Source organism: Culex pipiens, chromosome 2 (genome assembly GCF_016801865.2).
Source record: "Culex pipiens pallens isolate TS chromosome 2, TS_CPP_V2, whole genome shotgun sequence".
Classification (NCBI taxonomy): Eukaryota; Metazoa; Arthropoda; class Insecta; order Diptera; family Culicidae; genus Culex; species Culex pipiens.
The window spans coordinates 205,575,604-205,600,512 of record NC_068938.1 but is presented as its reverse complement, the minus strand read 5'-3'; the positions used below and the strand labels follow the sequence as shown (position 1 = coordinate 205,600,512).

At 38.0% G+C, this 24,909-nt stretch overlaps 3 protein-coding genes across 3 annotated transcripts; all 3 read left to right on the top strand.

The window, feature by feature from the left end:
- The first annotated feature begins 1,346 nt into the window (after positions 1-1,346).
- Positions 1,347-3,875, top strand: LOC120422219 (uncharacterized). The gene is made up of 4 exons (XM_039585604.2): positions 1,347-1,610; positions 1,683-2,983; positions 3,042-3,205; positions 3,260-3,875. Exons 1-4 carry the CDS (start codon positions 1,441-1,443, stop codon positions 3,596-3,598), a joined length of 1,974 nt encoding a protein of 657 aa, XP_039441538.1. The 5' UTR covers positions 1,347-1,440; the 3' UTR covers positions 3,599-3,875.
- A 101-nt stretch (positions 3,876-3,976) lies between these two features.
- On the top strand, positions 3,977-5,701 carry LOC120422232 (uncharacterized). The gene is made up of 3 exons (XM_052707083.1): positions 3,977-4,626; positions 4,683-5,142; positions 5,199-5,701. Exons 1-3 carry the CDS (start codon positions 4,057-4,059, stop codon positions 5,699-5,701), a joined length of 1,533 nt encoding a protein of 510 aa, XP_052563043.1. The 5' UTR covers positions 3,977-4,056.
- A 10,674-nt stretch (positions 5,702-16,375) lies between these two features.
- On the top strand, positions 16,376-22,553 carry LOC120422231 (uncharacterized). The gene is made up of 4 exons (XM_052707936.1): positions 16,376-17,149; positions 21,364-21,844; positions 21,904-22,067; positions 22,126-22,553. The coding sequence occupies exons 1-4, from the start codon at positions 16,544-16,546 to the stop codon at positions 22,492-22,494; spliced, it is 1,620 nt and encodes a 539-aa protein (XP_052563896.1). The 5' UTR covers positions 16,376-16,543; the 3' UTR covers positions 22,495-22,553.
- The last annotated feature ends 2,356 nt before the right edge of the window (positions 22,554-24,909 follow it).

Here is a 24,909-nt window from a genome sequence, read left to right as displayed (position 1 = left end):
AAAACATATCACGAAAGTTTCATTTTATAATATTAAAAATTGAACCGATGGTGTCTGATTTATGGCGGGGCTAATTAAATGAAACTGACAAAAAGGCTCATTTTTATCGAAATTTAGAATTTAAAATTCTATATCCTAGCAATCAGCAGTCTGATCAACAGTGTCCAAAAAGCAAATTGTATTAAATTGTCTCATCTTCTCAAAAATATTTTTTGCAGAGGTGCTTTTGCTTAATGGAGTATTTTAAAACCGTTTTTTATTGGCAATACCGTTAGTGGGGATTGGGTCAACGTGATTTTTATGGGTTTTGCAATTTCTTAAGTGCTTTACAATCAAACATTGTTATGTTCAAATGGTTTGATAGGGGACATCTTTGGAAACCTTTTCTGAAAACATTACGTTCCCAGAAACAATCCTATTATTTTGGCAACTGTCTAAAGGTGAGTTACGTTTTTGGCCAAAAAATATCTCTCGAAAAAACTACTTTTTAATATTTTTGTTGGAATTGCTAAAACATTGTAACCACACAATAAAAAAAAGTCATGGTAATATTACATCTAGGAAGTGGTACATCTTTTATGTCAGAAAAAGGTGTAATTTTACATCTGAAAATGTGTAATTTTACCACTTTTCTGGAGTAATGTAACTTTGTTAGTCTAGATTGAGGTTAAATTACATCATAAAAGAGGTAATATTAAACTTTCCAAAATTAGACCTTCCAAATTTACAAAATTAAATACTATGCACGTCAATACGATTCCCTTTAACAAGAAACACTGTTGGGTGACTTGTTTTGACAATTAATTAGTATTTGAGCATAATTTTAATTTCATTTGATCAAATGTCACCAATGTCCAATGTCAGTTAAAACATAAAATAAAATATCAATAAAATTTATTTAAAAAATCGTCATATTATGGCATGGAATCGCCTGCCGATAGACAACACACGCACTGATAAGGCTTCCAGAGCTACGTTTTCGTCTGGACCATCAGAAACGAAAATATGAATTATAAGTAGCCAATACAACAAAAGAACGACGGTGTGGCGGCACCAACTCCTGCAAATACAAAAGAAAGCAAAACACACAAGAATTGTCCACTTGTAGATATAGCAATAGACTGCACTACATCGGATAATAACTTGGTGCGATTAAGGGTGGTCAAATTTATATATTTTTTAAAACCTATTATTTTAAGAAACTTCATCGAAAAGTTTCGAAATTGCAAACATTTGATGTTAAGAAAAAAGTTAAATTTGTGACACCCCTAGCAAATCCTAAGACCAAAACTGCTACATATGATGTTCATTTCTTGGAGCTATAAAAGCCATTTCCCTACCTTGCCACGGTTCATTCTATTAGAGACAGTACCTTCAATAGTTCAAAAGTTCTCCAACATCTCGCAACCTAAAGTAAACCCCACCCCCATCAACGTTACCATGATATCCACGAACGACTCAGCACCGACCTGGTTCCAGTGGGCCTCGGATCAGCGCTCCCTTTGGGAGGTGATATCTCGTAGTAATTGCAGCCACGCGGGCCCCACAATCGACCCACTAGTGACCCTGAAGGATCGTCCTGGTGCCGCTGTCGCAGGAAGTGAATTAGTGTAATATTTTTGTGGTTTTTGATGATGTGGATTTTTTGAGTGATGAGTTTTGTTATTTTTGGGGGGTTGCAGATCTGTTGGAACGATGCTTTCGTCGGCCCAGCTGGGACTGCTGACGGGAGTGCTGATGATTCTGTTTATACGCCACAAATTGACCCGATTGCGAGAGGAATCTGCCGAATCCAAGGCGTACAACTTCTTGAAGCAGCTCAACATGGCAGAAGTCCGACGATTCCTGTTCGTTTTGGTGACTTTTTTGCAGTTTTGCATCTTATCTCCGATTTTGCTGTTGGTTTTCTTTGCCTTCCGTTTATACCGAGGGGTGATAGGGATCATCCTTAGCTGGCGCCATGGAGCGCACTTTATGGGTCTCTTGGACGGAGCGGATGTGGTGTGGGCTATTGAGCGGGATAACTCACGTGGTATGATCAACATTATGGCTTATATTGAAGAGTCCGCTGATGGTCAGGACAGCTCGACTAGTGCTGAAATGCTGTTGGTCCTGAGGAAGCGAATTTCCTCGAGGTTGATGGGAGCCATACGATCCCATCCGAAAATGTTTTGGCTTCGCAAGCTGGAGCTCGGGTACTACTACTGGAGCGACCTGTCTGACCTGACAATTGAGGATTACATTCGCTACCTGGAGTACATTCCACTCGAGGCGGACGAACGCTACATCGACGAGCGGAAACTGCGCAGTCTAATGAGTGAAATCAATAATCGATATTTGTTGCGAAGCCATACCGCTTCCTGGGAGATTCTGGTCGGCCGACAACCACTGCTGGACGAGAAACGCAACGTGTTACGCTTCCCCGTCATATTCCGTGTGCACCACTCCCTTGGAGATGGCGTTGCACTGCTCCGTCTTCTGCTGGAGAGCATCGTCGACAAGGAGGTACCATCCCGTTGGAAGCGACTTTCCAACTTTAAGGCGATGAACCTCGAGTACCGAATCCAGCAGAACGCCAATCGCTTCCTCCAGCAGCGCAGTCTGATCGAGAAGCTCTACCAGCGGATCCCTACCGCTCGACAGATCTACACCTGGAAGCGTCAACAGCTTCAACTACTTTGGACCATCTTCACCGCTCCGGCCTTCTTCCACGACGTGTCCGCTCGTGCCGTCGACCACAACTGCATCCATGCCAGCGAGCTCTCAAACCAGAAGGTCGTCAGCTGGATCCACGAGGAAGAACACAGCGATACCCACTGGGTTGAAGTCATCAAGCGAACCAAGCAGCAACTCCCCGGTGCACGATTCTCCGACGCATTCCTAACGGCCCTTTCAAGCAGTCTGCAAAAGTACCTCAGCCGGAAGACGGATCAAGTTCCCGAAGACATCACCGTCGTCCTTCCAACTAGAGTCGAGCGGGAATGTACGATCGCTAATGTCAGGTATCAATCGCCAACTAATCCCACGAATCTTCATTACAGCTCCCCAACTGAAACTCCACAACAAATTCTCGGTTGCACTCCAAACCTTACCGATCACCTCCGGCATCGACCTCAGCGATCCAAACCGCATGCAGACCCTAATGTCCCGCCTGAACGACGTCAAGCAGCACTCGGATGCGCTGCGATCGTCCCCGGACTACATGGTACGTAACTCAACCCCGCACCCAACCACCAAACTACAACAAATCCCCGCACAGATCAACTACTGGATCATGAACACGGTGGCGTGCCTCTTCCCGGACAACCTGCTGCGGAAGATCCTCAACAGTGCCCACAGCACGATGGCCATCTCGAACCTGCCGGGGCCCCAGCAGAAGCCCCAGATCAACGGGCGCGAGCTGAAGAACCTGAGCTTCTGGATCCCGAACATTGGCCAGACGGCGGTCGGGCTGACGCTGCTCACGTACGGCGGAAAGCTGCAGCTGGGCATCCTGGCGGATCGGGCGGTCATCGCGACCGAGGACGACGCGCACTCGATTCTGGCGGAAACTATTGCTGAGATTGAACGCATGGACGTGGTGCTGAAGGGGGAGTAGAGAAGGGGGTAGGGCGTAGAGGGAGCATGCAAGACTGAGAAGAGTGAGGTGTGATTTTTTTTTTTGAATTTGTTTGTCTTGTTTTCAATTTATGTTTAGTGATTTTGTCGGAATCGCGGATTTACGGTTAAAAAGTGATGTCTATTTGTTAATTTGTCTTTTTTTTTAATATTTATTGTTTTCCTTTGGTGTATTCATTAAGGACATTGTTCTTGTTCATTGTTTGTGATTTGCATAAGTGCTGTGGTTTCAATAAATAAAGTTTATTGTAAAAAAATAACTTTTTTTACAGTCTAACAAATCAATTTGCAAGCTACAATCAGCTCTCTCATGTACGAGTTCAAAGCTGCTTGCATCAGCGTCAGTCGTGTTTGCACTTCCGACCAGTACAAACCGTGCCAATATCGGTCCAACAAACCCTGTGTTATCACATAATCCTTCGCTAAAAACTCTCGAAAATGATTCGATTTTTGGCGTTCGCCGCAGCACTTCCACTAGTGCCAGTGATTAGCATAGTCATGGTAGGTTTAAGTCTGTACCGGGCGCTAGTTGCATGGATCATCGGGCACAAGTTCAAAGGACGATACGCCGGCATGCTCGCCGGATCGGACGTAATCTGGGGCCTGGACGAGGATCGAAACAGTGGCGTGGTCAATGTGCTGGGATTTGCCGAAGGCTCGTTATCGGAACAAGCTGGCAGGACGCCACAACAGATTGTAGCGTTCCTAACAGAACGTTTCGAAGTGATATTGAAGAATCGAAATAATGAAGCTTTCAGGAAGCTTTTTCTCCAGCGTAATCGCTCACTTGGGTTCTACTTCTGGACTCGGGCTAAGGAAGTTAAACTAAGTGACTATATACGACTTGTGAGAATCAACGAGAATGCAACAGTGACTGAAAAGGAGATTTGTGATTATGTTACGAAAATCTGTAACAGAAAGTTATTTCGGACTAACAATAATGCATGGGAACTACTAGTTGGAACGCAATACATTGAAGATTCACAAACGAACTTGGCTAAGTATCCAGTAAGTTGAAACAGTAACCACTAAATAAGCGATATTAATTAGTACATTCTCACCAGGTACTTTTTCGATTTCATCACTCACTTGGAGATGGTATATCGATCATGCGATTCATATTGGATGAAGTAGTAGATCAGAGACAGGATTCTATAGACCTGACTAAAACATTATCAACAGTTGGAAAGCGACACAACACGACATTCTGGAGTAACTTGAAAGCATTTTACAATGCTCCTTCATTTGTGCTTAGAGTTTTATTTTCATCTGAGGAACCAAATAGCCTTCATGTTATGGTTCCAACTCCCGAGAAGATTATTTGTTGGCAAAACGAGAATTTTACCTTAACTAGAGATTGCTGGAACCATATTTTAGAAAATGTAGGTCAAATTTCACCAAAGCCTTCATATTCTAACACCCTGCTAGCAGTACTATCCGGAACATTTTTTGGATACTTTGCATCCACAGAGCAATATCCGAATTCTTTGACAATTGCTATGCCAACTAGAGTTCAACAAGAAGGTAGGTTAACTAAAATTAATTCAAATTTGTTTTTCTCATCCACTTGTTATCCTCAGCTCACCAAGTCAATCTCAAAAATACATTTGCAACGCCTATGCAACAGCTCAAAATCTCACCCCAAATCGACCTACAAGACCCCAACCGCCTACAGCGTCTACTGAAAAAACTCTCCCATCTACAACAAACCACAAACCGCCTCCGATCCTCTTCAGACACCATGCTAACCCACCAAATGATGTCCACCCTGCCCTCAATCTGTCCACTACCAGTCCTGCGACTCCTTTCGAACCTGTTCCGCATTACGGCATCGGTTTCGATCATGCCACCGCTGAAGCATCGCCTCCGCCTGGGGCCCTACGAACTCAGCGATGTGTACTTTTGGCCACCGGCCTTCGGAAGCGTGGGAGTTAACCTGACGGCGTTTTCCTACGGTGGACAGTTACGGCTGACGCTGCTAGCGGATCGGACCCTTTTCCGCACGAGTGAGGAGGGGCAGACATTGTTGAATGAGTTTTTCAGCGAGATGGGACGCATGGAGCGAGTGTTGAGTGAATGTTAATTAATTTTATTATAAGTTAAAAAAACAGATCAATTAATAAAAATAATTCTTAAAACAAATCATTTTATGAACAAGTGGAAATGATTTCAACGCATGGTAGTGACGCCATGCGGCGAGTAGTCACACTAAACCGAGTGAAGCTTGAAACATTTCACGTTAAAAGCATCCATGGCAACGTCGTTTTCCTTTCATCAATGGTTGATGAATGATGGTTGAAATGTTTCAACAGCTAGCTTTGCTAACAAAAATCGTTCAAAAGTGAAATGTAAAGAATCAGTCTATCCTGCTCCTTCCCAATGTAAACATTAGCAGGATATACTGCTTGTTTACATACCTTCTTTAGCCCATTTACTTTGTTGTGCTTGAAATCATAGAGGGCACGATTTTTTTTTATTCATAAAATTATTTTTATTAGGTCCTTTTCAGTACTGGGACCTGGTTAGGACTGAGTCGACTTTTGTAATAACATTTTTCTTAAAGCTAAGAGTAATTACAAAGGATCTTGTGTGTAAGTGTTAGTGGAAGGAGGGTAATTTTACACGATACTGAATACGTTTTTAGGCTAAATTTTGAAGGCCAAATCTCCAAATGCTGAAAATCAAAAGGATGTTTTTTTTTGAATGGTGTACTTTTCAAAAGGCCATAAAATGTGAAATGGCTGAACAAAACAAGTACCAGAATGTTATACAACTGAGTGACGTCTTTTATGAAAAATACGTTTTTCAGAGTTTTTAAGTACGCCATCAAAACTAGCGTCCAATTTTATATAATAATTCCAACAATGTCAACATTTATTTTAAAATGTTATCAATTAGGCTGGTACAAATATTTTTAAAAGTTTTTGTCAAGTTTTTGAACTAGAATGAGAACTGCATTTTAAAACATTTTTTTCATCAAAGTGTTGAGACTGTGGCTTGTTATTTAAATTTTTATATTTTTTTATTTTTCCTCTCGACCCCGGACAGAGCAGAGGGACAAAAACTTTGAAAAATATTTAAAACGGACTTTAAAAAAAACTCATATTTATTAAAAATAAATGTTGAAAATGAAATCTACAAAAAAAAAGTCACTGCCTAATTCTATTATAAAGTGCACTTTTTAAAAATACTTCTTTACCAATTGGAACTTTTGCAACAACTTTAATGCAAAAAAAAATTAATCATACTTTTTTGGTTTTTGATACATGTTTTTTATTTTGTATTTTGTATTTTATATGTTTTTTTCAGCGACAAAAAATATGTTTTTATTTTTAAAAACAACAATGCTATTGCGCAAATGATGGCATATTGGATCATCCAAAAGATATAAATACAAACTGATTTTTGTTTTATTATTCAATTCAATTCGGTTTTATTGGTGAATAATCAAGATACAATGAGTTATTTTGAAGTGCATAACAGAGTTTTGGAGTTCCTTACAGCTGTGTGTTGCATCATAATCCATTTAGGAACAATTATTTCTTTAAATAAGGCACTAGCAAGAGTAAGAAAAAACTATAAAAAAAAAACTTACAGAAATTGCAAAGGAAAGGGGATAGAGGAAGAGAAAGCTTATATCTAGATCACAGGTAATTTATCCTTTGTAGATGTGTTTGATCATCAGTTCCCCAAGGGCCAGGAATTGTTCTGCCTTGTTCCGGCAGCTCCGAAACCGCGTCATCATCTCCCCCGCGAGAGCAAAGAACTCCGGCAGGGTGAAGAGATCTTCCCCGGTGACTTCTTGCTGGGCCGTACTGCCGCTACCGGCAGCGACCACGCTGGCGAACGAACGCCCCCAACCAGGAGGGAACGCTGAGTTTTCCGCTGGAACCGTACGCTGTCCAGCTGCAGGAACGGCTGCGCTCGTACTTCGCTGAGGAGGGTGGGACGCTTTCTTCTTCCTCTTTTCCTGCTCCTCGAGGTAGGCCTTGCGCGCGACGCATCCGCGGTAATTGCCGGTATGGTTGCCGTCACAGTTCGCGCATTTTACGCGCGGCTTGGTTTGTTCTGCCTTGTCCCCCAAGTCCGCCTTTCGTGGCAGTGCGCACGCCTCCGAGAGGTGTGACTCACCGCACTTCACGCAGCGGGGCTGGAGGTTGCAGTTCCGCGAGCCGTGGCTGAATTTCTGGCAACGGTGACATTGCGCTACGTCCGTCGGGTTCTTGGTGTAAAACCGCCAGTTTACCCAAAAACCGTCCAACGTCTTAGTCCGCCGCAGGTCTTGGATCTTGACGGTGCCGCGGTCGAAGTACAACAGGTACAGTGTGTGTGTACCTGTTACCGTTGTCTTGCGCGAGAGCACTTTAATCTCCCGCGGTTTTATTCCGGCGTCCGAAAGGTGACCCTTCAGGTCGGAGATCGGACGGTCTTGATAACCCTGTAAGACGACCTTAACAGGGGGCTTCTCGGGGTTGAATGTGTAGAAGTTGAAGTTGCTACGCTTCAATTCTTCAAACACCAGGTCGAAGCTCTTTTTATTCAGTGTGATCACTTGCACTGCCGACTTACCGATTTTCAGACAATATCCGAGGCCTTCCAGCAACTCGTCAACATCGTCCGCCAACGTGTCCAAAACAAAAATTGGAGGTGGTCTTCGTTCCGTTGGAGAATTATTCTTTTTTGGCGTCGGCACTTTTTTCCGTGCACGATCATCGTCGTCGTCGTCGTCGGTAGTGGTGCTACCGTCGGTGTTGTTGTTGTTTTCTTCGTCGTCGCTCAGCATCTGGAACTCGTTCCTGATGGGAATGTTGGCGGATGTTGATGAGCCGCTGGTCGTGGCACCGGAGGTACCCGAACGGGTTCGCACTGGTGATCTTGGAACATATCCGGGGTGTAGTAACTTTTTGTCGATTCCTTCTGCGCTCACGCTCCCCTGCGCGATGGCGGTCGACACGGCGTTGGTTTGTTTACCTTTTTGCACACGGCCGGTAGACGAACTTCGCGGGTTTTTCGAGGCCGCACTCGAACTGCCACGGCCACGGCCGGCCTTTGGCATGCTGCAGGAGCAAACTCGCGGGTAATCACGGTAATTTACGGCGAAACAAAATCGAAAAAACGATGGAGCACTGAGCACTTGACTGCTGCTTGCTCTCGTGCTTACACGGAGGGAGAATTTTGTTTTATTATAAATAAATTTATCATGGATTAGTGATTTTTAAAGCTTATTAATTTCAATTTTCACGGGAACCATTATTTTAACTCTCTACAACCCAACCCCGCTTCTAGGCGGACTTCGATCTAAAAATTGGCCAAAAAACAATTCAACCAATTTTTGATCTTTGAAAAGCATTGGGAAAAAGAACTCTTAAAATTAAAGTAAAATTTTGGGTTGGGAGTGTGACTTGTTTTATATGACTTTGTCATTGTTTTAAAAAATTACATTTTTTATTAAATGTAAAAATAAGTATGTAGTAATTTTTGTATTGTTCCAGACTATGCCACTAAGTATTTTTAAACAATTTAAATAATATTGGTTTCATTCAGAGTAAAACATGTGAAAAACAAGCAAAAATAAAAATCCTCGTAAAAAAAATTTAGTCTGTAGAGGGTCAAACACAAAATGTCACGAAACGTGTAAACTAACCTTAAAATTAAAGAAATACTTTATTTTATATTATTCTTCGATTAACTTTAAATTTTGTTCACCAATTTTCAATGTAATACAAATAGAAAATCATGTTTAAATTTCTTGGTTTTTTTTCAGAAGCCTAAGGAGCTTAGTTATTTTCTCTGATTCGCTTCAATTTTAATTCTTTTTTTTAATTATTGAATTTGAAATCAGAAAACAGAAATTTTACAGTCGACTAGGCCTGCCAAAATGAATAATTAAACTTGATTTAAACTTAAATGATTAATGAAAATAATTATTAAAAGTTTTCATCGCCGTCTTAGAATAATCATGATGCAAAAATACAATCTGTAACCCATCTTCCAAATGATGTTCACAAAGCTAAAAACGAAGCAGAAAACAAAAAAAAATTAGAAAGAATATTGAAAAACTAAGTCATAAAAACTTCGTTATCTTTAGGCAGAAACACACCAGAAACTATAAGGTTTATTGGAATCCATCAAACCAAATCATCTAATTTTGAGAAACTTGAAAAAATATAAAATAATCGGAAGAGGTCTGACATTTTAAATCAAAAATAATAAAATGAAACATTATTCATTTGATCTTGAATCTTGTAGTATCTCTTAGAATTCTAACTTCAAAATTAAATTCTAGTCAAATTGATATAGCATGGTATGAAAATATAATTTAATTTAGTAAGTTTAAAAGAAAAACTGTTAAATTACTATTAATAGTCAAAACAGTAATTTTTAATTTTTAAATTTTCCTCATGGAAAGAAATTTTAAGTTTCTTCTAACGGCTTATTCCAATTATTCATTATTTATCCTGATGACTTCCTACAACCTTGACTACTGATTCCCTGTAATATTGACTCAGAGAAAGTCGACAGCATTTTCTGAATATAACTTTTAAATAGCTTGATAATTAAATTTTTAACTAGTTTTAATGATTTTTTTTACTAACAATAATACTTACTAATACTATACGTTGTTACAATTTTATTTTATTTATTTCTTTCCTTTCAATTCTTCTTATGAATATATTTAAGTATTTAATTAGTTTATTATTCGCTTTCCAATTGAAACTAATTTTATTTACATGGATAGACGAAATAATTGTTGAATCTGTTTATATGATAACCTTGACCTTTTCACGAAGCCATTTCTACATTAAATCTTATGCAACCAGCCGACCTGCCCGAAATTTCGCCGTTGACACAAGCAATTGCGATGCTCAAAAGTTCAAACATATTTGCACGATGGTGTACGCTTTGTTACATGTTACCATACTCCACTGGACCACACCTGAATGAGCGCGCGCGTGTTTATGTGACATTTTTTCAGACGGTTAATGGTCAAACAAAATTATTTGCCCGGCGCGCAAGGCTTAAAATTACTGACACGGTTCTCACCTCACCAGCCAAAAGTGTAAATTAGTTGGGTCAATCGACATCAAATGCATCCGTGACTCTGCAATGTGATACTTTTAGTTTACTGTATTAATTTAGAAAATTGTTCATCTTCTGAATTTCTTGAAATAGATCATCTAACAGATTCTGTCCTTCCTCAGCAGATCTAATTACACTTCGATCAGCTAGCAGTGCCAACCTTAATTCTCCGTCGTAGCAAAGGGCTGAGATGTTCACGCCAGTGTTGCCAAACAGTGGTGACCAAAAGTATAGCTCCCCAAACTCGTGACGTCCCACTCGGAATCGGTGCTTCAGCTCTGGCATTATCGAAACGTCCGTTGTAATCCGGAATTGATCGGAGAGGATTCGCAGAATTGGAATTGGACAAATCGAGGGTAAAATGGTGAGGGCCCAATAGTTGATCTGAAATTTGAGGTTAGAAGGATAAATGTGGCTATTTTAAATTGTAACTCACAAGAAGATCCGACGAAGATCTAACGGCTTTTGAAGCTTGATTTAAAGTATTGAGCTTTTCCACAAGCTGATTCATCTTTTTAGTTTCATTTATGTAAGTTATCGGAAGCTTTTGAACATGAGCCGTGTACTTATTTGCTAGCTTTGCTGTGCTTCCTGAAATTAAAAAATCTCGTAGCAACTTTCTGCATAAACTTACAAAAAACTCGCCTACCTTCACGTTTAATTCGAGTTGGCATTGAAATCGTTACCGACGTGGGACGCTCTCCTTTAGCTTCGAAGAAACGACCAAGAGTTCTGGACAGTGCTGCTAGTAGAACTGTTGAATACTGCATTTTGGGGCAGTTATCATTTGCTTTTCTCGTTAGTTGAGTCCAACAATTTTCTGGCAGAACGTTTTTCTCGTTCTGCCAACAAATAACCTTTTCAGATTGTCTAGAGCTTCTCTGAAGAGAGTTGGATTCGTTTCTAGAGAAAAATTCTTGAAATATGAAATAAGGAACACTGTAAATTGCTTTTAGAGTTGTAACAAAACTTGATTTTTTGAGGACTGCTGCTTTAGTTGCTATGTTTTTTAATCTTTCCGGTTCCAGTTTTAAATCCTCGATCTCCTCCAAGAAAAATCTAAGTAATGAGATCCCATCTCCAATTGAATGATGAAACCGGAATATAATCTAAAAGTATAAACCACATTTAATTCACTCACTTTTTAACTCATAACAGTTACCTACCGGATATCTTGCCAAATTCTTTCCAATACTTGTTACAGACTGCATTCCAACGAGTAATTCCCACGTCATATCATTAGATAGTTTTTTATTACATATTTCTGAAAACAAGTTGTGAAACTCCTTATCACTAATATTTCCAACATATTCAAAATTCAATGGTTGAATAAACGAATCCAAATCAATTTCCTTCTCCTTGGTCCAACAGAAGTATCCCAACATTTGATTTCTTTTGTAAAACGCTTTACGAATTTGATGTCGTTTCAACTCAAACATTTTCTTCAATCGTTGCCTAAATATCTCAATGATTTCCTCGGGAGTTGACCCAGCTTGATTCAGTTTAGCTTCATGAACGAACGTCAGTACGTTGACCACTCCACTGCACCGTCCTTCCCCATCCAGACCCCACATGGCATCGGTACCGGTTACCATTCCGGCGAATCGACTTCCAAATCGGCACTTTAGTATGCACAAAACCACCAATCGATAAAGTCCCAAACTGGCCACAATCAGGAACAGAACCGGGGTCAACGGTATTGTGGCAATAAAGGTTAAGAACCGGACTAGTTTCTCGGAAAGCTTTAAATTTATTGAAGTCATCGCGATCAATTGAACGATGCTAACTTGAAGAACTGCAAACTAACAATGAACTTATGTTAGAGTTTACCGTTTACGGCAGGTTGGATGCGATCGTGTGAATTCATCTCATAACCTCACTTATTTGACCGGTGTTGCATGCATGATCATTAGTACCGGTAAACTGAGGTTGGGCTCAACATTAAATTGATGTTTTCATATGCAATGACCTGTGTTAACATACACGAGAGATGATTTAGCCTACATCTGCCAGCTAAAAACTGCTCATTATGTGTACTAAATGTTTGTTCCACATTCAAATTCCATTGTAATAACAAACACTGCATATAAAAGTTTTAACAAACAAACAAATGATTTCATTATTCTTAACATATTCTTCAATCATAACAGCAATGACTCAAAAAATGACATTCAAAACAACTTTTTATGTTCCGGGTCTCATTAAACGCACCCAAACCGGCTTTTCGTTGTGGGACTCGAACTGCACCAGTCAATCATCTCTGTACTACAAGAACAGGAACTGCTGAAGCCGAAGAACCTTTCTCTTGAGCTTGACCGTGGTGTAAGCCATGAAAGTAATTCATACTTGAAATTGAAGTTGAACACGTTCACGTGTGTGATTTTCTTGGTCAAATAGGCTTTTTAGCATGTCGTTACAAGAACTAGGGGAAATTCTCGTATGTTTGGCAGGTTAAGCACTCGCTCCTAACTTCATCCAAATAGCTGATTTTCACTATTTATACAACATATTTTGGTTAACTGTTTAAAGAAACTTGCTTGCTCACTTCCTATTAAACTATTTATCACCCGATTTGAATTGAAGACGCGTTTAATGAGCTGTAATTGAACGTCAAAGTGCTGATATGGCAACATTAGAGGCACGCTGGAATTAGATGCGGTTCCCCTATTATAGGAAGTATACATGAAATACGTCACGTTCAAGAAAGGAAGAGAGTTTTTGTACAATCGATAACAGATTTAAAGGTTTTTCTCAAAGTATAGAATTCTGAAAATGCAGTTGCCAGTGATTTCCGCACTTGAGTGCAGTACATTTTTTTCGTTTTTTCGTTATTTAAGGTCGTTACAAATATTATCAACTCTTTACCGCTCCCGCTTAAAAACGATTTTGAAAATCAAAAGGGGGGAATTTATTTTCCAAAAACCTTAACATTTGCATGGAAATATGTTTAATTAACTGTAATGTTTAATTTCTGCGTTGATAATTATATAGACATGTTTGAGCTCGTTTGTAAAGATTTTGAATCTTTGTAATAATCCGACGTACGCCGCAAAATATTTTTTTTTTTGAATATTTGAAATTCAGAAACTAATGATTGTTGAATAATTAGACTGGAAAGTAATGCATTTTTTTTAATCAGACAATTAAACCATGACTTTGTTAATTCAATTAAATACTTTTTTATGCGTTTCAAATTGGGACACAAAATTTAATATAAAGTATTGCAACGACGTATTATATTTTTGGAATAAACTTTTTGGTTTACAAACAATTTTAAATGTAAGATGCTTGATGAAATTCTAACCAAAAGAATTATAAAATAATTTCAATTTTTTTTAAGTATTTCGTGTTCTGGTCAAACATTTTGTTTTATGAAGTTTTTTGCCTCATACCTCCAATCCCCCATTTTTTGTATTTTTTTAAGATCTGAAATCTGACTTTTTTTTATTTCAAACAATTAAATTTAAGATAAAAAAGACTCGTTAAATCGGTTATAACCACAAGTAGGTAATTGCGATTTCCACGAAGTTTTGAAAAAGCTACTTTTTTTGTTTCTCTTTGTTTCGTCGTTCGTGTCTGTCGCGAGTTATCTTCAACGGCCATGTTCAACGACGACCAACTCTTCAAAAAAAAAACTAACTTAATCCACCTATGTGGTTGGAACATTCCTCACTCATTACCAACAATGGCTGTACACAAATTTTATATATTTTTTTAGATCTGGAATAAAAAAGTAAATAAATATCCCTTAAGCGGCCATATCTCGAGTCAGATCTTCAATGTTTTAGACTCGTTGGAAAGGTCTTTTGATAACATAACCAACGATGGGTCGGATGGTGGATCCGGACATAGTTTACATACATTTAAGTGAGATCCGTATATATGTGAAAACACATTTTTATATATAACTTTTGAACTACTTATCGAAACTTCAATCTGTATAAAACTCGATCTATGGGACCCTAAACCAAGTCGAAAGCAACAGGTTCGGGTCAAATCAGTTCAGCCAGTGCCGAGCAACATGAGCTAGTTTGTTGGTCACATACATACATACACACACACACACATACACACACAGACATTTGTTCAGTTTTCGATTCTGAGTCGATATGTATACATGAAGGTCTACGACGTTTTTATAAAAAGTATAAATTGATTTTTTTTCTGTATGAAAAAATTATCAATCTGAGTTTCCCATAAAATGAAATGTCTCGAAACTTTTAAAGTTGAGTAACGAATAACGTTATTCTAAATTCAGAGTACGACATCAAATCAGGCATCCATTTTTACCTAAAAGTATCTTTGACAACAAATTTTCAAACCATCACTTTTTCAGGCTGCAAATTATTGAAAAACACCTCTTTTTTCTAATGTTAAAAAAGGGTCGCACCACCCCTCCGTCACGATATATCGAAAAAGGGAGCTGCTGTGTAAAATATCTGGTCTTAAATAAAAAAAAAATCTACTTAAATTTTGGAAATGAGCTCATTTTTTTCCTAGCAGCTCATTTCCTATTATTTGAAACCACAATAAAGGCTAGAACAAATTGTGTTTTAAGTTTTTGTTCCTCGGCTCTGGTCAGGCTTGAGGGAGGGGGGGGGGAGTTAGGGCAAAAAAAAACTTGATCCGAATTTTATACCTGGTTATTGGAATTTAAAAAAAAACTCATCCAAAGCAAATCTCATAACAGTTATGCTCCTATTTAATAAAATCTAGATTAAATTTTCAAAACAACCTATCCCTCATGGGTTTCCTATGCAGATAGAACCTTTTGAAAATTTAATCGAGAATTCAGAATAAAAAAAAAAAATATAAATAAAAATAGTTTTTCCTGAGCTTTTACTTCTTTTAAAAATCTATAGACTCAAAATTGAATATTTGTTGAATATTTAAAAAACTATAATATTAGTCCATAATGTATTTTTTCCCAGTCATGTTTTGGGTAAACTTTAAAGGGAAGGTAAATACTTGATAAAAAAAATTGCAAAGGCCAAAAAAATAAAAACAGTGATGACAGTACATTTTTTTTGTTTCTGTTCGGCAAAAACATCATGGTTTTAAAATTTGGATGAAAACAGTGTTTTAAAATGTATTTTACTTCAGTCCCATTCTTTTTCAATCATTTGTTTCCAACATATTTAAATATTGACGAATTTTTTTTCTTGTTAATGACTGCCTTTTTGCAGCACTGTACGTCAAAACTTCTAAAAAAAATCTTAATATTTTTAAACGATTCTAAACATTTTAAATATAATTATGATTAATGCATTTTAAAATGTCTTCTGTTGATTAATGATCTATTTCCATTAAAATTATACATTATTTTGATTTTTTTATGTCTTTTGGGATGGTTTTTTTACTTACTCTAAAAAATATAATTAAATTTCAACATATCAAAACACACAAATAACGAATATTTTTCGCTCCAAAATCTGCTTTGTCATCCTCAAAATACGAGATCATCCCACCTGTTGATTGTGAAAACAGACCCAACACGCGGGCAGGGGCACTATCACCTCAATTTCCATTGTAAACAACAACAAAAAAAACAATCCGGTACGTGTGAAAAATGGCAAACCGCTTCGAACTTGTATTCACCCCAAACGCCACCACCTCACTACTGGGTGGTGGTAGTAAATGCACCCATCACTTACCACCCTTAGTTGGGGCGATATCATGCAACCTCTCAAGAGAACTTTGAATATTTTTCCGCGCCAGTCAGTGTTGAACCATCGCGCGGACAAGATCGACTGGACTTTGTTGGGTGAACTTTGTGAAATGTGGATTTAAAGAAATTATTTAAACCAAGCATCATAAAAAAGTGATTCATTGCTAAATTTCAAAAATGCTGCTAAAATTGTTCAACCTATGTGCCTTTATACTGTTCATCCCAATCTACCCCTTTGTGGGGCTGTTCTTCCTGACCCTGCTAAGTTACGGTGCCCTCGCGAAACGCCTCATCCGGTTGTACTATGGCGCCACCTTCAAAGGATTCCTCGAAGGCCTGGACGCCATCTGGAACGTTGAGACGGGAAGCTCGCGTTCGATGCTCAACCTGCTGTTCTTCGTCGAGTCCCCCCTCGAAGGTCACTCCGACATCCCGGAGCGGTTCCTCCGGGACATCCGGAAAACGATCCTCGAAAAGCTCAAAGACACCCCCCGCCAGCCGTACCCACGAATCTTCTGGACCCGGAGGCAACGCTTCGGCTATTGCTTCTGGACGGACGACTCCAAGCTGACCATCGAGGACTACGTGAGGTTCATGGAACCCATCGGAAAGGACGGCGGGTCGGAGCGAAAGTTCCTCGACGAGGCCCAGCTGCACGAGTTCGCTGGCAAGGTCAGCAATCGGCACCTTCCCAACGGTCATGCGGCGTGCTGGGAGTTGCTGATCGGTACCGAGCCGGTCCGGCAGGGAAAATCAGACACGGCTGCGACCGTCAAGTACCCGGTGAGTTCGAGGGGGGATGTTGAAATGTTGCGGTTCTTTGAGCATAGAGTTCAACACGCGTGGTTTTGTTCTGATTGGTTTTTGCGGTGCGAAATGCAATTTTGCAACATTCTTTGTTCAACCGTTGATATGAGTGAAAATCTAGTTCAATTAGGCGAATGCCAGTTGTGTGAATTTAAATAACAATCAATGAAAATAAATTCAAATCGAAGCTAAATTCGATTTGAATTGAACTTTCAAGGTACACTTTTTTATTCTTTAATCAACAATCTTCTTTGATATCTGGGCAAAAAAACCTGTGCCAAATGTTGGTTTTGCTAAAGTGTTGATTTACAATTAGGACTTTATGGAAACTAATGGATACAATCTTTAGGTAAATCAGCTTGCATAAAGATTTTTTTTTAACTTTTTAATACGTTCAACAATATCTACTGAGTTTTTGTAATCCTATTAAATAATAAACTAACGATAAATCGATGAGAATCAAGTTATGTCTCTTTCCCATGATTATAAATAAAAAAGCAAAAACAAATTATAAACTGATTTGAAACATTGTTTTCCTTCAAAAATCAATCAATTGTTCACGAAAATAGACTTTTTTATTATTTTTTATCGAGCTCTGACTGTATGAATATATTTTACTAAAATAAAGCAAAACATTGTAAAATAGCCAAGGTGGATCTGTAAATAAAAAAGTCCATCCTGCTTATTCCTAATGGAAACATTCACTGGAGTGCAACAGATGCACTATTTGTGTATAAGTCCACATTGTCCGATTTACATAGTTTTGCTCGAAATGTTTGTTACATTAAAATCAGGATAAAAACATACTTTACAATATGAAGGCACCGTAAAAAAAAGTGCAATACTTTTACAATGTAAATATGACTGTTTAATCTTTCCATCCCTATAAAATGTTATAAAGTTTATGTTTCTTAACTCTAGCCTAAGTCCAGGTAGAGAGCAAAAAAATACAAGCCGAGACTTTACCATTTCGGTTTAAAAAAGTGTTGTTGACTGCATTATACACCAGTAAAGTTGTTGTGCAACCTTTATTTAAATAAAGCTGAATTTTGACGAAAACATTTTTTTTCGCAAAAAAACCAAATATTGAACATCAAAATTTTACAAAACAAAATTGGTATATTTTAACTGGTTCAAACATGCTAAAATATCTAAATTTCAGGGTAAGAAAATGAATTTGAAATTGTTTTCAGTTGATTGCAGGTTTATTTCCAACAAATTTCCTCCTGATTTTTCAAGGTCCAAGGAAGGTTTATAAGTATTAGTCCAAGGAAGGTTTATACGCTAACTATTTGACACTTTGGCCACCCTGAAACCGATTCCGGAGCATCGGCAAAATGTATGGAGAAAGTTACATAAAATCAAATTTTGATCACAGGAGGCTGAATAAGCAAAAAAGTTAAAAACGTCAGCAAACGAAAAAAATGGCTGAACGAAGTTTGTCGGGTAAGGCTTGTAACATTTATTTATTAATAAATTATTCTTAGCTAATAAAAGTTTGATGTTGCAACATTGCACAGTGCACTGGTCCGCAGTGGTCCGCAAAATCGCAAAATTAAGTGGAAAACGGATTTTCCGAAAAATTGTGAAGTTTTGGAGCTTTGGTGTCTTCAGAAGAGTTGTTGCAAATGGAAAGGTGCAACTTTTGCTTTGGTTGAAAATTAGGGTGGTTCACTATTAGGGTGATTTTGAAAATCTAACTTTTCAGGAATATTGTTGGGAATTTTGTTGTCTTCTAAAAAAATGTTGGGCTGGCCAATCCAAGCAACTTTGTTAAAGACACCAAATTTTTATCTCGTAATCTACGCCTTCTACGACCAAATTTATAGAAAGCATCTGAGCACCCTAAAAATTATGTTTTTTGAACGTGGCAATTCAGGGTTAAGTTTTAGAGAAAAGTGGGCACTTTTAGAGCTCTAAAAAACAAACCATTTTATTTTTTGATAGGTCAATTTGGACTTAAGGGTCAAAAGTTACAGCCATTTTAAGGTTAAAAAGATGCAAATTTAAAACTTAAATATCTCGGAAAGGCGCAAGCCAACTTTTTAGCACTAGGTTGCATTTGAAAGAGGAGATCCAAAAATCTCAGGGGTGTTTTTCTTTAAACTCGAGATATCTTCATTTGAAAAAGTTTTAATTTTCAAGGGAAAACCATGTGGGAACACCCTATCGAAATTGGAAAATTTTCCAAATATATGTTTTTCCATGTAATTTTGCCCGCTGAATCTGAATCTGCCCTCAGAATTGACCCAAATTGACAAAAAAAAACGATTTTTGGTCATATTTTGGGTTTAAATGATAATTTTACATGGAAACCCAAAATATGACCCAAAATCGATTTTTCGACCCATTGGCTCAATTCTGAGGGCAGATTCAGACTCAGCGGGCAAAATTATTTGGAAAAACAAATAGTTGGAAAATTTTCGAATTTCGTTAGGGTGGTCCCATATGGTTTTCCCTTGAAAATAAGACTTTTTCAAATGAAGATATCTCGAGTTTAAAAAAGAACCCCCTGAGATTATTTCAGCGTTTGTAGTGCTGTATCTCCTCTTTCAAATGCAACCTAGTGCTTAAAATTTGGCTTGCGCCTTTTCGAGATATTTGAGTTAAATTTGCATCTTTTTTACCTTAAAATGGCTGTAACTTTTGACCCTTAAGTGCAAATTGACCTGTCAAAAAATAAAATTGTTTGTTTTTTAAAGCCTCGTATATCACTTTTCTCTAAAACTTAACCCTGAATTGCCACGTTAAAAAAACTGATTTTTGAAGGTGCTCAGATGCTTTCTATAAATTTGGTCGTAGAAGGCGTAGATTACGAGATAACACTTTGGTGTCTTGGACAAAGTTGCTTGGATTGGCAAGCCCAACAACTTTTTAGAAGACAAAAATATTCCCAAAAATATTCCTGAAAAGTAAGATTTTCAAAACCACTCTGATCTTCAACAAAACCAAAGGTTGCCCCTTTCCATTTGCAACAACTCTTCTGAAGCTCCAAAACTTCACCATTTGTCGGAAAATCCGTTTTCCACTTAATTTTGCGATCTGGACCACTGTGCAGTGTGCATAGGTCAAAAAGAGTTCAAGAAACTCATTTTTGAAATAGTTCAAGGGATCATTTTATACGACTAGTTACAAATCAAAAACAGTTTTTAAAAGTCTTCTACTGTTAGCCTTAGATCGACGATCATCAATAATAACAAATTCGTTTGATTTTTACTTAAAACAAAATCTATGCTGTTTTTTCACATGGACATAATATTTTTTAGATAAAATAACCCTTTTTCAAATTTTAGTCGTGATTTTTGTTAAAGAATAGTGGTTATACATGGTAGAATGAGACTTTTGCAATTTTTGTATCATTTATTGTAAGTTGTATAAAACAAAAATTTAAAAAAAAATTACACACTTCAATCCTGTTCGAAAAGAAGATGTAATTTTTACAACATTTAAAATGTCTTAATAAAAATTTTAAACAAATAAAAAAATTCAAAGTAGTTTATCTGCTTGTTGCACCGATCCCATTGTTTGTTACTCGATGGCATTAACGTCCTCCTAATTTTCACTCGAGCATTGCACTTGCACAAATGGCACATTTTAGACGGCACGTGTTTCTCCAATAACCCGATGATTACCTAAAAATGCAATGTGGCGCGTAGAGCTTTATTTAACACCTAAATTTATCGACACCTAAATTAATCCCCGATGACATGGCTATGAAGCAATGTGCCAAACAATAGATTAAAATTGAATGATAAATTCTATAATGAGTAGTTCAAACAGGAGTAATAAATCAAGATAATAAACTTTAATCATTTTTTAATACAATATTCCATTTGAAGAAAACTGTTAATTTATATAACTCACTATGCTCGGTTTGATCATAGATTTGATTTGGTTACTGCAAAAACAACAAAGCTACTCCACAAAGCTACTCCAAGAAATCTTCACCCAAGTCAAGATTTGAATAACATCTGGAAAAAATAAGCTCCACAACTAATGGCTTCAATTTCTTAAAGCCCAACGTAAGACTGCATTTAATTACTTGCCAGACAACCTTGAAAACCACTTGAACTACAATAGGTACTAAATACCCAGCCAAATTTTGCACTCTGCCAACTTTTTTCACTAGTGCTAATTTTGCAATTCAGACAAATTTAAAAACGCTATCTATTTTTTTTCTTTTCCCGCAGATGATGCTCCGCTTGCACCACACCGCCGGCGACGGAATGGCCATCGTAAAGTTGATTTTGGACACCATCACCGGTAACCACGCTGCGTTGGCCGCTCGTATATGCACCCCAGCGAAACCAGCAGAGGAGCCTAAAAAATGTGGCGGTCTTAAACTAACCCAACTGCTCAAGCTGGCCCTCAACGGGCCAGCTATTGTGCTGCGGATGATCTTCCGAAAAACGGAAAAGAGCTACCTCAGTACGACCAAGGTCACCGACTACAAAGTTGCCAACTGGCACCATGAACCCCCGGTGGATGTTCCGGAACAGGCCGTGATTTCGATCGTGAAACGCACCAAGCAGTTGGTCGAGGGAGGTCGCTTTTCCGACGTGTTTCTGCTCGCGTTGGCCAGTAGCTTCCAGAAGTTCTTCGATGCCAAGGGGGAACCGGCGCCGGAGCAGGGTATCTCCGTGATCGTTCCGGGACGCGCCGGAAGTGAAGGTAAGTTGATGGTAGGTGAAATTCTTCAAGAAAAGTTTGAACTATGCATTTCGTTTTAGCAAAATCTCTGAAAATCAAGAATCGCTTCACGACTCGCCACCAGCAACTGAAGATTGGCAGAGGAGTTCAACTGGACAGTCCGGACAAGCTGTCAAAGCTTCGACAGCAGCTATCGATCATTGCGCAAGGTTCAACCTGTACCCGATCGAACGCATCACACACTGTGAGTGACCTTCAATATCTCAAAAATAATCTCAAACCAACCTTCCCTCCCTCTCTAGGTCACATCCTGGTTCATCTCAACCCTGACCGGAATGCTCCCGGTGCCCATGCTTCGACTAGTCGTGCACAGCTTCCGGGTGAACGTAGTCTTCTCCATCCTGCCGGAAATCGAGCAAGTCTCCTTCCAGGGTCTCCGGATGGTCGATCCAGTGCTTCTACTCCCCAACACCGGAAACATTTCGATATGCCTCGCGGTGCTGACCTTCGGCAACAAGGTGCACGTGGGAATCCTCGCCGATCGGACGATCGTTTCGTCCGAGGAGGAAGCTCACCTGATCGTCGAGGAAGTGGTGGCCGAAATTCAGCGCATGGGAAAGGTGCTGGACGAAGAGCAGAAGATGACCTCGATATCGTTCGAGAACGAGTAGGACTGGAGCTGTGGACCTGATTAGATTGCTAAGTAGGATAAGATATTGGTTTTGTTTAGTAATTACAATGTTTTTTAATAAAATGTATTATTTTATATGTTATTTTTATTTTATTTTTTTTTCTAACACTCGATTATTCGAAGGTTTAAAAAAATATTTGGGATAATCGATTAAATGAATACTGTTAAAATAACAGTCCGATTTACAATGTTAAAATATGAAATATTTGTGAAATTTTCCGATCTTTTCGAAAACAATATTTTCAAAAATCTAAAATCAGGACAAACATTTCAAAAGGACTAAACATTCAATATTACGTTCATTTGAAATGTTAGTCTTGATTTAACATTTTTGAGAGTATTGTTTTCGAAAAGATCAGAACATTTCACGAATGTTTCATATTTTAACATTGTAAATCGGACCATTAGTTGCTGACATATCGACATTAGAAAATGGTGGGTTGTTTGGGTGAGACTTAGAAAACATCAATTTTCCTGTTTTAAAACCTTTGCATGGCAATATCTCAGCAACTAAGAGTCGTATCAACAAAGTTCAAAAATGCAAAATATAGAGAATTTTCTCAGCTTTTGAAAAATATTTTTTTCAAAAGTGAACAAACATGGGCACTAATTTAAAAATATGAAAAACTGCGACTATTTTCAAAAAAGTTACCTTAAAATGGCATTAACTTGAAAACGGTAAACTTTATCCAAATTTCTTTTTGATTGCAAATTGGATTTTACATCACAAAATGAAGTTGAAAATTTTTTGGGACCAATATTTCGATTTTTTGAAAAAAATTGTATTGATTCAAAAAATCATAACCCGGTCAAAGATTTTTTGCCCATTCTGGAAATTTCTGAAAAGATGGCATTTGATGTCTCCTTAAACATAGCAGAAATAAAAAAAATAAAAATAGTGTTTTTTTGCAAATCAAGTTTTAGTGACAAAAAGTGATATTAAAAATCACCAAGTTTTTTAGTAGATTTAGTAGAAAATTACTCATCTGTAAAATTTGATCCCGAAAAGTTATTAGTGATTTAAAAATTTAAGAGCGAGTCCACGAACAGGGCATACCCCTTTGTATGGGACGTCGTTTGGACCTCACCAATCTGCCTGAAACTTTCAGGGGTTGTTTGTACATATAAAACTAGCATCTGGCCAAAATATGAGCATTCTAGGTCAACGGGAAGTGGGGCAAATCGGGACACAATGTTTAAAGGTTCAAAAACGTCAGAAATCTTAAAAAGGCTATAACTTGGGCAAAATTCAATTTAATTTCAAAATTCAAAATGCATCTGAAAGGGCTTTAAAAATGCAACAAAATGCAGGGAGAAGCATCCCAATTGGTTAATTCTAAAGGGAGTTATTGGCATTTTAGTGAAAAAATAGCATGATTTTCAAACTCAAATAAAAAAGTGTTCCATCCAGATATCAACTCGGTTCGACCTGCAGCTTGTCGGGGACATCTGGGACTACCATCTGAGACTGATAACGCTTTGGGTAAGGCATTTTAACACATAAAATAGACACTTTTACTTTTAGTGAATTTTTGGTTGTAAATTTTTGCTCGGGGGACCCCTTAGATCAAATTTTCCGGTGATGATTTTATCATATTCGTGTTTCTGAGACAATTTCACAATAGAAACATGCGCAAAAATGTTTATTTTCATCCATTTTAACCCTTTAAAAAATGAAAGTCGAAAAAAAATTAAGAAGCTGCTTTTTTTTCTGGAGTCATCTAACTAGTATCCTTGGAAACGAACTTGATTTTCAATAAATGTGAACCGAAGATTTTTTTAACTTTTATTTTTTAAAGGGTTAAAATGGATGAAAATAAACATTTGTGTGCATGTTTCTATTGTGAAATTGTCTCAGGAACACGAATATGATAAAATTATCACCGGAAAATTTGATCTAAGGGGTCCCCCGAGCAAAAATTTACAACCAAAAAATTCACTAAAAGTAAAAGTGTCTATTTAATATGTTAAACTGCCTTACCCAAAGCGTTCTCAGTCTCAGATGGTAGTCCCAGATGTCCCCTACAAGCTGCAGGTCGAACCGAGTTGATATCTGGATGGAACACTTTTTTATTTGAGTTTGAAAATTATGCTATTTTTTCACTAAAATGCCAATAACTACCTTTAGATTTAACCAATTGGGATGTTCTATCCTGCATTTTGTTGCATTTTTAAAGCCCTTTCAGATGCATTTTGAATTTTGAAATTAAATTGAATTTTGCCCAAGTTATAGCCTTTTTAAGATTTCTGACGTTTTTGAACCTTTAAACATTGTGTCCCGATTTGCCCCACTTCCCTTTGACCTAGAATGCTCATATTTTGGCCAGATGCTAGTTTCATATGTACAAACAACCCCTGAAAATTTCAGGCAGATTGGTGAGGTCGATGCAAGATG

What these genes read in the sequence shown, in the direction of transcription:
- LOC120422219 (XM_039585604.2), top strand. Translation starts at nt 1,441, where the DNA reads ATGATATCCACGAACGACTCAGCACCGACCTGGTTCCAGTGGGCCTCG. An exon ending in GTCGCAGGAAGTGAATTAGT is followed by an intron (nt 1,611 to 1,682) that starts GTAATATTTTTG and finishes GGGGGGTTGCAG; the next exon opens with ATCTGTTGGAACGATGCTTT. An exon ending in AACTAGAGTCGAGCGGGAAT is followed by an intron (nt 2,984 to 3,041) that starts GTACGATCGCTA and finishes TCTTCATTACAG; the next exon opens with CTCCCCAACTGAAACTCCAC.
- LOC120422232 (XM_052707083.1), top strand. Translation starts at nt 4,057, where the DNA reads ATGATTCGATTTTTGGCGTTCGCCGCAGCACTTCCACTAGTGCCAGTG. An exon ending in CGAACTTGGCTAAGTATCCA is followed by an intron (nt 4,627 to 4,682) that starts GTAAGTTGAAAC and finishes CATTCTCACCAG; the next exon opens with GTACTTTTTCGATTTCATCA. An exon ending in AACTAGAGTTCAACAAGAAG is followed by an intron (nt 5,143 to 5,198) that starts GTAGGTTAACTA and finishes TGTTATCCTCAG; the next exon opens with CTCACCAAGTCAATCTCAAA.
- LOC120422231 (XM_052707936.1), top strand. Translation starts at nt 16,544, where the DNA reads ATGCTGCTAAAATTGTTCAACCTATGTGCCTTTATACTGTTCATCCCA. An exon ending in CTGCGACCGTCAAGTACCCG is followed by an intron (nt 17,150 to 21,363) that starts GTGAGTTCGAGG and finishes CTTTTCCCGCAG; the next exon opens with ATGATGCTCCGCTTGCACCA. An exon ending in GGGACGCGCCGGAAGTGAAG is followed by an intron (nt 21,845 to 21,903) that starts GTAAGTTGATGG and finishes ATTTCGTTTTAG; the next exon opens with CAAAATCTCTGAAAATCAAG.